At 48.4% G+C, this 15131-nt stretch overlaps 1 protein-coding gene and 1 pseudogene across 2 annotated transcripts in view; both read right to left on the bottom strand.

Moving 5' to 3' along the window:
- Positions 1–3210: 3210 nt before the first annotated feature.
- Positions 3211–15131, bottom strand: part of LOC147977208 (uncharacterized) — a 52644-nt pseudogene continuing 40723 nt past the window's right edge. Inside the window, exons 2-3 of the transcript XR_015601797.1 lie at positions 4033–4943; positions 3211–3891 (exon numbers count right to left, since the gene is read on the bottom strand). The product of XR_015601797.1 is annotated as an uncharacterized LOC147977208 (transcript). The remainder of the gene's footprint in view (positions 3892–4032; positions 4944–15131) is intronic.
- Positions 5168–6867, bottom strand: LOC125553114 (uncharacterized). Its single transcript, XM_048716891.2, has 2 exons — positions 5636–6867; positions 5168–5486 (listed from the first exon to the last, which is right to left on the bottom strand). The coding sequence occupies exons 1-2, from the start codon at positions 6795–6797 to the stop codon at positions 5446–5448; spliced, it is 1203 nt and encodes a 400-aa protein (XP_048572848.1). The 5' UTR covers positions 6798–6867; the 3' UTR covers positions 5168–5445.

The raw sequence follows: 15131 nt of genomic DNA, 5'->3' as shown, positions 1-15131 counted from the left end.
TGTCTTCAAGGCTATGCGAGATTGAGGTGTCTAGAGGAGCAACCGACAGCAGGATTTGATAACTAACAAGTGTAGAGGATCAATTGTAGACCTTCTCAATAATTAAGAGTGTCAAAATCAATGACGAGCAAAAGGAATTAGTCGATGTAAATTAATAAGGGATCCCTTTAAATGTGCAAAGATCTTTTGGCTGTTTGTTCAAACGAGAGATCAAGTGCAGCAAAATCAAGAGAGTGCAAGAAGTACTCAATCCTTAATTATGCTAAGGACAAGCCAATAGAATTTCTTATATATATATCAAATCGTTCTCGAGGACAACAAGTATTTCACCAAGTTGTTTTCATGTAGTTCAAAGGACTTTCTTCATTGCCCTGATAATTGTTGTATGGCGAAGTTTCTGCTTGTGTATTGCTCGTACTTGAACTAAATACATATTTATTATAATACGCTCTATGGAAGCATCTATAAATACTACAAGGATTATTAAGATAACATCTAACCAAAGCGTTAAAAATCTAGGGTCCCTATTGCAACAGTTCATAAACTAAGTGATCAGTAATATATGTCTCTCCAACCTCCCATCATAAACAAACTAATCACACAATGCTTTCCTATAGACCCTTATATATGAAATGAATGCGGTTGACGATCGCACATCACCACTAGAGTATCACACCACGACATAATATCAAGACATTAAACTTTGTGCAGTTTCACATGGTTGCTAACAACTGGGCTTCTCCCATGTCCTAAAGACGTAAAGACTACTCACAAGACATCATATTTATCATGATCATTGGACTAATCATATGGATAAAAATTTGAACACACAAATCGTTTTACAAAAAAAATCACTAAGCATCAACTATAGAGAAGTAATTAACAAATAAAAGTGATCTCAACAACAAATCTGGCATGATAGTTCATAGATTCAAACGAGGTGGTGATGGAGATGGTGTTGAAGATGGAGTTGGTAATGATGATCTCCACGATGATCTGAGTGTTGATGATGTCAATGCCTTTCACTTTGCCCCACTCGGAGGGGAAAGATCCCAACAATTTAGCCCTTCACGAGAGAAAAACTCTATCTCTGTTTCCACCTCGAAGATGGCGACAAAAATCTCATCAACTAATTCTAGAGATTTTAGGGTAAACCGGGACTAGGTGTGTCAAGGAGCGCCAGAGCATGCCATGTGGGCCCTACAAGCCATTGGCTCACGACCTAGGGCAGGCCGTGACCATGAGGTGGGGCCACATGGGCCCCATGGACCCCCATGGCCCATCTCTACTGCTCTAACTCTCTTCCCATAAAATTTTGGCAATATGATGTTTGGTGATTTTTCTGAGCTCCAGAAAAACATTTTCTCCACTAGACTTCATTTTCGTGTTTTCTACACCTTTCTGACAAATTTCCCTCCTCCATTGCACATGCAAATTAAGAGGAAAAGGGTATAAGAATGATGTTATAATGTGCAAAATATCATTAATAATGAGCAATTTATAACTAGAAATAGTGATGCAAAATGAACGTATCAAGGTCACGTGTAAGGTTTCAGCTACAAGGGAAATGGCCAGGTGATGTGCTTCGTTTTCTTTGTGCTTTTCCACCTTGGAATAAACCAATATATTTGGTGGTGGCATATTTTGGAAATTTTCTGAAACTCGTGAATCGTAATTACTATGGGGGTCCCCTGATCCTAAAATTTGGGTCCATGGAGTCTGGATCCACTCCCTCCGTGGATTTAACGGAGCTAATAGTTTCATTATTCTTGAACACACCTTATATCATTAGTATATAACCAAATTTCCTTAGTAGCCAACAATTTTCCAAAATTGCCTCTAGTCAATCATATCCTTTAAGGAGTGTTTTCATGCAATCCCTAACATTCAAGGCATTGCCATTTTTACAAACGTTGCACATATCTTGAAATCCGAGGCGGTATTTTGCAATTTCTGGTTCCAAGGGTTCTCTAGAGCAAACCATCTCCAAACACTGACAACCTACTAAGGCCTAGTAGTCAGTGTTATATACCAGGTGGCGAAGCCCTACTTTATTCTCTATGTCATCCTCCATCACTCATCAAAGCTTTCTTATGATACAAAACATGATTGATAATAACAATTTCTTTCAAAAAGAAAATAAATAAATAATAGAAATAGAAAAAAAGAATTTAAATGCACAGTGCTCTAGAAAAACAATGGACTTTTCTAAAATATGATAGATTATTTTCTATATTTTTTTCAAAAATCTCATAACACATATTTATGGTGTAGGTTATCCAACATCTTATATTTTTCTTAAATAATTTGATCTAAAAAATCATATTGTTTAAAAAACATGATTTAATATGCCAAATAAATCGATGATAAATATGTGGTTTGCTTCAATATCTTGATTTATGCCAAATAAACCGAATTTTTCAAAATGGGTCTAGAACCTATTTTATTCTTCCGATTGTCCACTCTATGTCATCGAAAAATCACTTTTAGTGCAATAGATGATTAATTCTAAATATGGGTTTGACACATGAGCGATGACCCGACAAATATAAGATTAAGGGATCAAATTTTTTTTTTGCGGGAAGGGATCAAACTTTGACTCATGTAGTAAATTTCAAACTTGCATTACTTGATGTTGTTATAAGCTATTTTCTCCATGCATGCAGCAAAAACGACACTATAAAACCTAACCTTGAAGTTACATCACATATATCAGGTAGGTATATTACCTTGGTAATGTATATGTACCATATTTTGAAAAATTCTGCGCATATGGAAAACATGTTATGAAACTTAACCTTAAGGCAATGGATAACACATCAACGTGATAACATCGTCCAAGTGTGCCATTTTAGCTCATGTGTTTCTTGGATCCCAGTATTTTTGAAATATGAAATTTATATTTGGAAGTTTCCAATAATTCTAAATTAATTTTCCATCTATACATTACAATGATTATTGTTAAATAATACACTAATTTATAGATTACACAACACATCTAAATTTGTAGACCCATAGCAGCAAATAGAAGATATATTTTCAATCCACCGTATTCATCTATCTTTAGCCCAGTAACAGAAAAATAGTAGAATAATTTATAATCCACATATGTATCTTGTGTAACCCACAGACTGACAGAAACATTAATGAAAATGTACACATACATAGTTTAAATCCATATGTACATATATACAAAACAATTCAAAAAAATTCATTTGAAAAATTGAGTTTTTGAAATATCAGGTCTGGTGGAGTCCAGAATCTATTGTTCCTTTCCAAGTACCCCATGATACTCAATATCATAGACATTGTTCAAATCACAAAAAACGACAATCATCACCATGCCCTGAAATTTTGTTTTGTGTACAACCAATCTACTACCGCATCTCTGCTGTTAAGGATTTACTAATTGAGAGAATTCTACCAACCAACTTTAATATTGTCCAGATAAAGCAAATGACATATATTCTAGCACAGGAACTGCATTCGTTGTTGTCTCAAAATTGTTGAATCAAGTTTTGCTGCATTTGGTCTGTCACCTCTTTGTCTCAACTGCTGTCACACAAGCCTCTCGTGATGCCTGATCGTCGGTGCAAACCTTGGCGCAGGCATCCAACACCAGAGGGATATATTTTCATTGCTTTCTCCAGTTCCTGGTGCACGAGGATATATGGCACACAATGGTTCAACGGACAAGATATCACCTGATGGCATGTCCACGTGTCACAAATCAAAACCACCAGTTGCAATTGGTAAAATTGATTTTTGCACAATTATGGGGATCTCATATTGAAGAGCTGTGACGGGTTCTCCAAAAGTGTATCACTGTCAGAGGCCAGAGACATTCTCCCAGTCTTCCTATTCTTGTTTCACTGCTGCATGTGCTATATCCTAAAATGAACAAATGCTGTAAGAACAGATTTTTGTTTTAACACAAACTGTAAGAACAGATGGTAAAGGTCACAACTGGTAGGAGGGGAAGTACGGATGAATTTGTTCTACGAAACTGATAAAATGAGCAAAAGTGAATACCTTCTCCATTTCTGTAAGATCATCAACCGAAACAAACTTCTCCGATATTAAACATCTGGCGTCTCCAACAGCAGTGAACATAACAGCACTTTTGCTTAGGCTGCCCAGATGGAAAATATGCACCTTGTCTTTGGGAATACATTTTTTTTAGCATGCTTGACAGTAACCTCCCTCATCTTAGTTGACATGTCAGTGCCCAGTATATGCACAATTTTAACATTAGAGTTGGTTGCAAAATCCACACATTTTGCCAAACCACCACTTTCATCTACAACAACATGCCACACCTCGTTTACATTCAAATGAGGAACTCCTACATATATATGCAGTTTAATGGCTTCAGTTATTTTTTCTAATTTACAGGATTTACAAAATAATGCTGTCAGACACGTTTAATAAAAAATATAGCAATGATCATTGTGCCCTTGCAATCTCTGACCAAACATTAATTTATTCCAAATTCAAACACATTTTACATCTATGAACAAAGTGCTCAGCCTGAGCAACAATGGCCATTGCACAGCCCTGTGAGCTGAAGTGAACTAATACAATAAGCAGAGGGGGATAATAGACAGTTTCAAAGAGTCTAGAAAAATTATGCACCACACCATTCATATTTCTAGAGATGCGGTATATCATCAATCATAGATCATTATAAGCATGGAAGAAATCTGCATCTGGTCGAATTTTGCAGTGCCTTGGATTGGAACAGAGGTTACCTGAAGCCGCAGCCGCAGCTGCAGCTAATGTTTGATTATCTGTTCGGAGCTGATCTGCTGAATCTGGATTAGTTTTGCAAACACAGTTGGACAGAGAACACATTTTGCTTCTGCATTAAGAGGAGGGCTGACAGCAGCACAACTTGCCACGATCATGATGCTGGTCCTATGATCATCCTGTTCTCAGCAAATGTAGATTCCAATGCCTGTAGCAGGTTGCAGAGAGGGTTTTTTACAGGAGGCATCTGCAAAAAACTTAAAGCCTGCAATGTCCAAGTCAGTTTTGCATGCAGAAACCATGATCGTATCATCTCTTGAGACAAAACCACTAGCTATGGACATGCTCCCATCATCTGCTCATCAATGGTACATCCTCTGACATGAATTTAAAGAGAATGGATCTAATCTGGGCCGGGGGAGCAAACTGGTATGACCAAGCTACTGTCCGTGGAAACAACAGAGCATGAAATTAGAGGTTCATTACAATATAATCAGTTCACCCTCTTACATGTGCAACCAACACAAGGAATTATCAAGCTTAGTGGCAAAGGCTAACAACAGTTTGAAAAAACAAGCACCACTGCATCAAACCAGCTACTAGATAGCAATATAATTCAACAAAGACCCTGGTCACCTCCAAGTTGGTCGTCTTTCCTGTTGATAAGAGCGGCCTCCTACACTTGAGCATACTCAATCATACATCATCAATGTGCCGCATCACAGTGCTCGCCCTTTCTGCAAACGTAGACTTTTTAGTGTGATTCCAAATATTACTTTCGATCTGATTAAACATTAAATATTTTTTGTCTGTTCCAGTAACCGAAATATTATTACTTATAGAAGAGTTGTTCCCAAACCACAAAAGAAAAGATATATAGATATACCTTGTGGATTATAGAAACTCATGTACGGAATCAAAGCTCTCGTGTTTGTAATCAAACGACGAAACTTTTCTCCCTTGCATAGGCTCTTCCACCGTAGTGTCTTGAGATTAATCTCATAGATACCAAGATCCATGGTCACGAAAATGGTATCACTGCCCTCCACAGATCCAACCAGTTCAGGTATTTCCTTCCACCGTAGTGACTTGGGATTTTGAATGGGGAGAAGTTTCTCGAGATCAATGATTGTAAGCTGAGTCCATGACGCAACTCCATCAGAACCCATTTGCCTTGACCAGCGGTAGAGGGTAAACCCGCCCACTTGTGCAACCCCCAAGCTGCCATCCTCCATCGCCAGAAGGATAAGGTCAGCATCAATTAAGTCCAGCGGTGCATCAATCAATGATAAACAACAAGAGCTCAAGTCGAAGTCGTATTTGAGAATTTGTATGAGATAATCATCCGAACTAAGCATGAAGTGAAGTGCGTCTTGAGCGAGGACAGGGGGGCTTGGATACAACCATGGACGGCCCTCAAGATGAATGTCAGAGCCCGCCTCGCTCCACTGATGAACATCAGGGCACAGCTTGCTCCACTCAGCCGGCTCCGACACGCACCCGCCGGCAGATGCAATAAAATCATCCTCGCCCTCACCCTCGTGCAGGTAGACAAAGACCACCCCGAAGGGGCTCTGATGACACGCGCGGTGGTCGCAGCCGCAGAGCATCGCGGCGCCATGGCTGGCGGCCCTGATGTATTCATCCGGCGCTTCCAGCTTCATCCGGTTGTCTGTCATGGGGTCCCAAACGACGAACCCCGTGCCCCCCGCAAGGACAACTCGGCCATGGCGGCAGTCCAACGGACGGTAGTTCAAGCCCCACCAGCCGTCGTCGGGGATGTCCAAGCCGAATTTCGTGGTGGAGACGAAGTCTGGCACGCCTTGGCCGGAGTACGGGGGCCAGGAACGAAGGAAGCCCAGCATGGGGGGAGCTCCATGGAACTCGCGGTAGCGACCGCGGAATCGGTCGCCGGAGAGGAGGCCGAGCCAGAGCTTGCTGGCGAGGGAGGCGCGCACGAGGCAGCCGGGCTCGTCCGGCGGTAGGCGGAGGAAGATCTCCTCGAGGAGGTCGTCCGGCAGCGCCTGTGCCGGCGGCGGCGGCAGCATGGTGGGTGGCGGCGGCGAGGGTTTGGGGTGGGGAAAGAAGGGGATAGTGGAGTGGGCAGTCGGTATGGGTGGTGACCTCACCACTGAAACTGATATACCTCACGGGCCGCAGTGCGCTCGTTTTCTTTCAGATTTCGGCCCGCGACTGGAAGCCCATTGCCAAAGCATGAGAGAGAGCACCTGTAGTGTGGGTATGGGTGTTGTCACAGATTTTTTTTAAAAAAAAAATCTTTTCACATTTTTTTCATCCAGTGATAATGTTTTTTTTGTGGGTGATCCAATGATAATGTTGTGCAGATATTAGACGGCCACACCTTCATAGAAAATGGGGAGACAATAAGAAGAAGAAAAACAGGGTTGAATAAATATTCCAAACATCTTAATGATTTTCTGTCATTGTAAAATACTAAAATATATATATATTCTAGAAATCTATGTATTTTTTACAGTATTTTAAAGAAAGCCAATAATGTTAAGTACTTTTTTAACATTCATGTGATGTGTTTTCCTAGTTTTTATTTTTTTTAATGTTGTGATTTAAATATTTAGTCTCATCTAAACTTAATTTAAAATTTCTTCTTTGTAATAAATATATGAAATTTTTGAATTAGTTTCCCTATGTTTTCGTCAAGTGAGCAGCTTTCCAAAAGAATATTCAAATTTATGTTCCCCTTCCGATTTTTGTTGCCTTTCATCATTAAAAATGCATTTAGCGTGATGTCACATGGGTTTGACACTTGAGTGCAGTTGATTTTTCCCATTTCGAAGAAACAATTCCAAACAGTGAAGTGCAATCACACACACCTTGCGAGCATATAGGTATCATATTGAAGCATCCAGGATGGTAGAGTCAGCTATTGACTCTTCAATCTCTCGATGTTAGAGTCAAGAATAAATTAAATCATTAAATATATTATGTTTGTGACACTCTGGCTGAACGAACCAGTTGCCCCGCGTTTCAGCTCAGAGATTAATGTCTTATGAAACATGGTACAACTTGATACAGAATAAACCATAATTTATTGCAGTACTACGGGTACAAAAGTCTTATGTTACAATACTCTTGCGAGGCAAAGTGACACTACTCATGCGGCTTCTCTTGTGTCGAATCGACAAATTTGGGTAGAATACTTCCTTCGAAGGGGACGTGGAGTTTCTACACCCAGGAGCAAATGCTCCTGGTGTGAACAGTAAAATCAAATAAATTCAAAAATAATTCAAAAAATTCTGAAATTTTTTTATGCCATACTTTCACAAATGTTTGTTGTGCATACAAAATTTCATCGCAAAATCACATTGATGGAAGGCATGGTAAAAAAACAAAATCGATGCTCTGAAAATGTTACTTACAAAAGCATTTTGGAGCTCTGATTTTGTTTTTTTTTGGCACGCCTTCCACCAATGTGATTTCGCAATGAAATTTTGCGTGCATATCAAACATTTGTGAAAGTATGTCATAAAAAAATTTCAGAATTTTTTGAACATTTTTTCTAGTTTTTTAATTTTACTATTCATACCAGGAGCATTTGCTCCTGGGTGTAGAAAGGTACTTCCGCTTCGAAGGCTGATACCATCCCCTGTTTCCACTTATGTACCGCTTTGGAGGTGGGTTGAGCCACTGACAATGGGGCCAAACTGCCAGTTTTAGAGAGAGAGAGAGGGAGGGCGGTGAGGGAGAGTCAGCGGGGGTGACGGCTCACCAACGGTCGGTCTTCGGCGAGGAGGACGCGTCGGTGTTGGGGAAGGGTCAGGCTAGAATGGTGAGCCGATGGCGGTCACGCCCGTACCCGTAGCTCCCCGGGAGATGCTCGAACGACGTCGCTCTCTTCTTCTCCGGCGGTAGTGCACTTTGGTGCTCATCGGAATTGGGTTGTCTAGCGCGGAATCGGTGGTTTGGCTGTGCTATCGCCGTCAGGGTGAAGACGTGGGGCGAGGGGTGGGCGTGGCTGGGTCTAGGGTGGCTTATGGGAGGCCTGGCGGCAATAGGGATCGGGCGGCGAAGCTACTACCCGGACGGCGACAGGAGGCCCTCCTAGCCTTGCTCCGGTGCTCAATTGGGAGAGGGTGGGTGAGGTATGCACAAAAGGAGGGGTGGGCGTGGCCTTTTATACCCATGGCCGAGGCCAGGGCTTGCCGTCCCGCCATGGCCTAGTTCGAGGAAGCTGACGCCGTGTTGGCCTTGAGCTATGGTTGGGTGTCCGTGCGGGTCCAGCGAGCTAACCGGAAGGCCCTGGCTTGCGACGAAGGAAAACGATGATGGAGTGGTCATGGGTGACTCGGCGATGTGCCCTCGGGGGGGGGGGGGGGGGGGGGGGGGGGGGGGGGGCGGGCATGCTTCCGTGGCTAGCACCTTGTCCATGGGGTTAGGCAAGTAGGGTAGGGTGCAGTCAGGGCTCATCTTTATATTTGTGAAAGTGGCTTTGTGTTAATCTTTGTATTTGTTTTGTTAGACTGATGAATAAATTAATAAAGATGGTTGCATGCATCATTTTGATGCAGAAGCCGGGGATAATACTTCTTTTCTACCTCTATCATGCTCGCGCTAGCGACTACGCCATCCCTGTGTACGTAGCACTCTAGCGCCCCACCCTCCTTGTATACTCTTTTCTACCTATCAATGAATGATACGCAAGCTTTGCGTATTCGCGAAAAAAGAATCCTTCTTTTCCACCTATCATCCGCGGATTCCTTTGGGCGGGCCACAAGGAGGCCAACGGAGGCCAATGCCGCGTCAACTGGCAGCGGGTGTCCCGCCCCATCTCCCTCGGCGGCCTTGGCATACGCGACATCTACCGCACGGGCCTGTCCTTGCGCGTCCGCTGGCTGTGGCTCCAGCGCACAGACCCCTCACGACCTTGGAGCCACCTTCCTATCCCCCACGACGCCAACGCACACGCCATCTTCCGCGCCTCCACAAGCTGGCAGCTTGGCTCTGGCGACACTTGTCGCTTTTGGACTGACCTCTGGATCAACGACAAGTCCGTGGCTGAGATCGTCCCCCTCGTCTACACCCTCGTCCCGCGCCGCCTCCGCAAGGACCGCAGCGTGCGCGACGGCCTTCACCTGTGTTCTTGGGTCCAAGACATACGAGGCGCTCTTGGCCCGGCGGCCATGGTGCAATACGTCAACCTCTGGCGCCTGGTGCGACACACACCGCTTTCCTCCACGCCGGACGTGCTTTCCTGGCGTTGGACTGCTTCCGCCTCTTACTCGGCGAGCTCCTGCTACAGGGCACTCTTCCTTGGTGCTTGCGAAGATCCCCGCTGGCGACTCACCTGGCGTCCATGGGCGCCCCTCTGCGTCAGGTTCTTCCTTTGGCTTGCCATGCAAGACCGCTGCTGGACCGCGGAGCGACTTGCCCGCCACGGCTTGCCGCACGAGGACGCGTGCGCTCTTTGTGATCAGGAGCTCGAGTCCATGCACCGCCTCCTCGCGACCTGTTCGTTCTCGCGGCAGGTTTGGCACGAGGTTCTCGGCTGGGCCCGCATGGCCGTCGATCTTCCATCCGCGGACACACCTTTCCAACTTGGTGGGCTTCCTGCATCGACCGCTCGCCGGCCCCTGTGCGAAAGGGCCTATCGTCCCTCATCATACTCACGGCATGGTGGCTCTGGAAACACCGCAACGCGTGCATCTTCGACCGAGCCACTCCCTCCATCACCCTCGTCTCCGGCACCATTAAGGATGAGGCGCGCCTATGGGCAATGGCAGGCGCCAAAGGGCTGCTTAACATCATCCCCGGCGAGTAGCTGCTAGGTTAGACTTTAGGGCTGAGCAGACCCTTGGTTCCAAGTCTGCTCCAACGCTCGTGCACCATGCCTCCGGCGTTCATGGCCTTGTAAGCGTTGTAATCCCATGCTACATTCTTCTTCTATCAATACAAAGATACGCAGCTTGCGTATTTGTGAAAAAAAAACCCGTAGGGGGTAGGGTGTTTAGGTGGCCACAAGTCCGTTCTAATTGCAGACGTGTAAAGCTAAAACTTCTACTGACAGTTTGTGATGTGCTAGAGAGAAATGGTGGTGGTGGTGGTGTGGGGGGGGCGCTCTAGAAACAACACTACGCATGTGAGTCTGAGAAGAGTTTGAGCGGTTTTACATGTGGTGCTGCTACTCTAGCCACGGAAGCATGCCCGGGCCCCCTAGTACGTGGTGACCATGGGACTGTCATGGAGAGACCAGCCCCCCCCCCCCCCCCGATAAAACTTCTTTTCTACCTCTATCATGCTCGCGCTAGCGACTACGCCATCCCTGTGTACGTAGCACTCTAGCGCCCCACCCTCCTTGTATACTCTTTTCTACCTATCAATGAATGATACGCAAGCTTTGCGTATTCGCGAAAAAAGAATCCTTTTTTTCTACCTATCATTCGCGGATTCCTTTGGGCGGGCCACAAGGAGGCCAACGGAGGCCAATGCTGCGTCAACTGGCAGCGGGTGTCCCGCCCCATCTCCCTCGGCGGCCTTGGCATACGCGACATCTACCGCACGGGCCTGTCCTTGCGCGTCCGCTGGCTGTGGCTCCAGCGCACAGACCCCTCACGACCTTGGAGCCACCTTCCTATCCCCCACGACGCCAACGCACACGCCATCTTCCGTGCCTCCACAAGCTGGCAGCTTGGCTCTGGCGACACTTGTCGCTTTTGGACTGACCACTGGATCAACGACAAGTCCGTGGCTGAGATCGCCCCCCTCGTATACACCCTCGTCCCGCGCCGCCTCCGCAAGGACCGCAGCATGCGCGACGGCCTTCACCTGTGTTCTTGGGTCCAAGACATACGAGGCGCTCTTGGCCCGGCGGCCATGGTGCAATACGTCAACCTCTGGCGCCTGGTGCGACACACACCGCTTTCCTCCACGCCGGACGTGCTTTCCTGGCGTTGGACTGCTTCCGCCTCTTACTCAGCGAGCTCCTGCTACAGGGCACTCTTCCTTGGTGCTTGCGAAGATCCCCGCTGGCGACTCACCTGGCGTCCATGGGCGCCCCTCCGCGTCAGGTTCTTCCTTTGGCTTGCCATGCAAGACCGCTGCTGGACCGCGGAGCGACTTGCCCGCCACGGCTTGCCGCACGAGGACGCGTGCGCTCTTTGTGATCAGGAGCTCGAGTCCATGCACCGCCTCCTCGCGACCTGTTCGTTCTCGCGGCAGGTTTGGCACGAGGTTCTCGGCTGGGCCCGCATGGCCGTCGATCTTCCATCTGCGGACACACCTTTCCAACTTGGTGGGCTTCCTGCATCGACCGCTCGCCGGCCCCTGTGCGAAAGGGCCTCTCCTCCCTCATCATACTCACGGCATGGTGGCTCTGGAAACACCGCAACGCGTGCATCTTCGACCGAGCCACTCCCTCCATCACCCTCGTCTTCGGCACCATTAAGGATGAGGCGCGCCTATGGGCAACGGCAGGCGCCAAAGGGATGCTTAGCATCATCCCCGGCGAGTAGCTGCTAGGTTAGACTTTAGGGCTGAGCAGACCCTTGGTTCCAAGTCTGCTCCAACGCTCGTGCACCATGCCTCCGGCGTTCATGGCCTTGTAAGCGTTGTAATCCCATGCTACATTCTTCTTCTATCAATACAAAGATACGCAGCTTGCGTATTCGCGAAAAAAAAACCCCGTAGGGGGTAGGGTGTTTAGGTGGCCACAAGTCCGTTCTAATTGCAGACGTGTAAAGCTAAAACTTCTACTGACAGTTTGTGATGTGCCAGAGAGAAATGGTGGTGGTGGTGGTGTGGGGGGGCGCTCTAGAAACAACACTGCGCATGTGAGTCTGAGAAGAGTTTGAGCGGTTTTACATGTGGTGCTGCTGCTCTAGCCACGGAAGCATGCCCGGGCCCCCTAGTACGTGGTGACCATGGGACTGTCATGGAGAGACCAGCCCCCCGATAATACTTCTTTTCTACCTCTATCATGCTCGCGCTAGCGACTACGCCATCCCTGTGTACGTAGCACTCTAGCGCCCCACCCTCCTTGTATACTCTTTTCTACCTATCAATGAATGATACGCAAGCTTTGCGTATTCGCGAAAAAAGAATCCTTCTTTTCTACCTATCATCCGCGGATTCCTTTGGGCGGGCCACAAGGAGGCCAACGGAGGCCAATGCCGCATCAACTGGCAGCGGGTGTCCCACCCCATCTCCCTCGGCGGCCTTGGCATACGCGACATCTACCGCACGGGCCTGTCCTTGCGCGTCCGCTGGCTGTGGCTCCAGCGCACAGACCCCTCACGACCTTGGAGCCACCTTCCTATCCCCCACGACGCCAACGCACACGCCATCTTCCGCGCCTCCACAAGCTGGCAGCTTGGCTCTGGCGACACTTGTCGCTTTTGGACTGACCTCTGGATCAACGACAAGTCCGTGGCTGAGATCGCCCCCTCGTCTACACCCTCGTCCCGCGCCGCCTCCGCAAGGACCGCAGCGTGCGCGACGGCCTTCACCTGCGTTCTTGGGTCCAAGACATACGAGGCGCTCTTGGCCCGGCGGCCATGGTGCAATACGTCAACCTCTGGCGCCTGGTGCGACACACACCGCTTTCCTCCACGCCGGGCGTGCTTTCCTGGCGTTGGACTGCTTCCGCCTCTTACTCGGCGAGCTCCTGCTACAGGGCACTCTTCCTTGGTGCTTGCGAAGATCCCCGCTGGCGACTCACCTGGCGTCCATGGGCGCCCCTCCGCGTCAGGTTCTTCCTTTGGCTTGCCATGCAAGACCGCTGCTGGACCGCGGAGCGACTTGCCCGCCACGGCTTGCCGCACGAGGACGCGTGCGCTCTTTGTGATCAGGAGCTCGAGTCCATGCACCGCCTCCTCGCGACCTGTTCGTTCTCGCGGCAGGTTTGGCACGAGGTTCTCGGCTGGGGCCGCATGGCCGTCGATCTTCCATCTGCGGACACACCTTTCCAAACTTGGTGGGCTTCCTGCATCGACCGCTCGCCGGCCCCTGTGCGAAAGGGCCTCTCCTCCCTCATCATACTCACGGCATGGTGGCTCTGGAAACACCGCAACGCGTGCATCTTCGACCGAGCCACTCCCTCCATCACCCTCGTCTCCGACACCATTAAGGATGAGGCGCGCCTATGGGCAACGGCAGGCGCCAAAGGGCTGCTTACCATCATCCCCGGCGAGTAGCTGCTAGGTTAGACTTTAGGGCTGAGCAGACCCTTGGTTCCAAGTCTGCTCCAACGCTCGTGCACCATGCCTCCGGCGTTCATGGCCTTGTAAGCGTTGTAATCCCATGCTACATTCTTCTTCTATCAATACAAAGATACGCAGCTTGCGTATTCGTGAAAAAAAAAACCCGTAGGGGTAGGGTGTTTAGGTGGCCACAAGTCCGTTCTAATTGCAGACGTGTAAAGCTAAAACTTCTACTGACAGTTTGTGATGTGCTAGAGAGAAATGGTGGTGGTGGTGGTGTGGGGGGGCGCTCTAGAAACAACACTGCGCATGTGAGTCTGAGAAGAGTTTGAGCGGTTTTACATGTGGTGCTGCTGCTCTAGCCACGGAAGCATGCCCGGGCCCCCTAGTACGTGGTGACCATGGGACTGTCATGGAGAGACCAGCCCCCCCCCCCCCCCCCGATAAAACTTCTTTTCTACCTCTATCATGCTCGCGCTAGCGACTACGCCATCCCTGTGTACGTAGCACTCTAGCGCCCCACCCTCCTTGTATACTCTTTTCTACCTATCAATGAATGATACGCAAGCTTTGCGTATTCGCGAAAAAAGAATCCTTCTTTTCTACCTATCATTCGCGGATTCCATTGGGCGGGCCACAAGGAGGCCAACGGAGGCCAATGCCGCGTCAACTGGCAGCGGGTGTCCCGCCCCATCTCCCTCGGCGGCCTTGGCATACGCGACATCTACCGCACGGGCCTGTCCTTGCGCGTCCGCTGGCTGTGGCTCCAGCGCACAGACCCCTCACGACCTTGGAGCCACCTTCCTATCCCCCACGACGCCAACGCACACGCCATCTTCCGTGCCTCCACAAGCTGGCAGCTTGGCTCTGGCGACACTTGTCGCTTTTGGACTGACCACTGGATCAACGACAAGTCCGTGGCTGAGATCGCCCCCCTCGTATACACCCTCGTCCCGCGCCGCCTCCGCAAGGACCGCAGCGTGTGCGACGGCCTTCACCTGTGTTCTTGGGTCCAAGACATACGAGGCGCTCTTGGCCCGGCGGCCATGGTGCAATACGTCAACCTCTGGCGCCTGGTGCGACACACACCGCTTTCCTCCACGCCGGACGTGCTTTCCTGGCGTTGGACTGCTTCCGCCTCTTACTCGGCGAGCTCCTGCTACAGGGCACTCTTCCTTGGTGCTTGCGAAGATCCCCGCTGGCGACTCA

The sequence above is a fragment of the Triticum urartu genome, chromosome 4A, assembly GCF_056163025.1.
Source record: "Triticum urartu cultivar PI428250 chromosome 4A, HENAU_Tu73, whole genome shotgun sequence".
Lineage (NCBI taxonomy): Eukaryota > Viridiplantae > Streptophyta > Magnoliopsida > Poales > Poaceae > Triticum > Triticum urartu.
The sequence above is the reverse complement of the archived record's forward strand: the minus strand, read 5'-3'. Positions and strand labels throughout refer to the sequence as shown.

What these genes read in the sequence shown, in the direction of transcription:
- LOC125553114 (XM_048716891.2), bottom strand. Translation starts at nt 6,797, where the DNA reads ATGCTGCCGCCGCCGCCGGCACAGGCGCTGCCGGACGACCTCCTCGAG. An exon ending in GAGTTTCTATAATCCACAAG is followed by an intron (nt 5,487 to 5,635) that starts GTATATCTATAT and finishes CTACGTTTGCAG; the next exon opens with AAAGGGCGAGCACTGTGATG.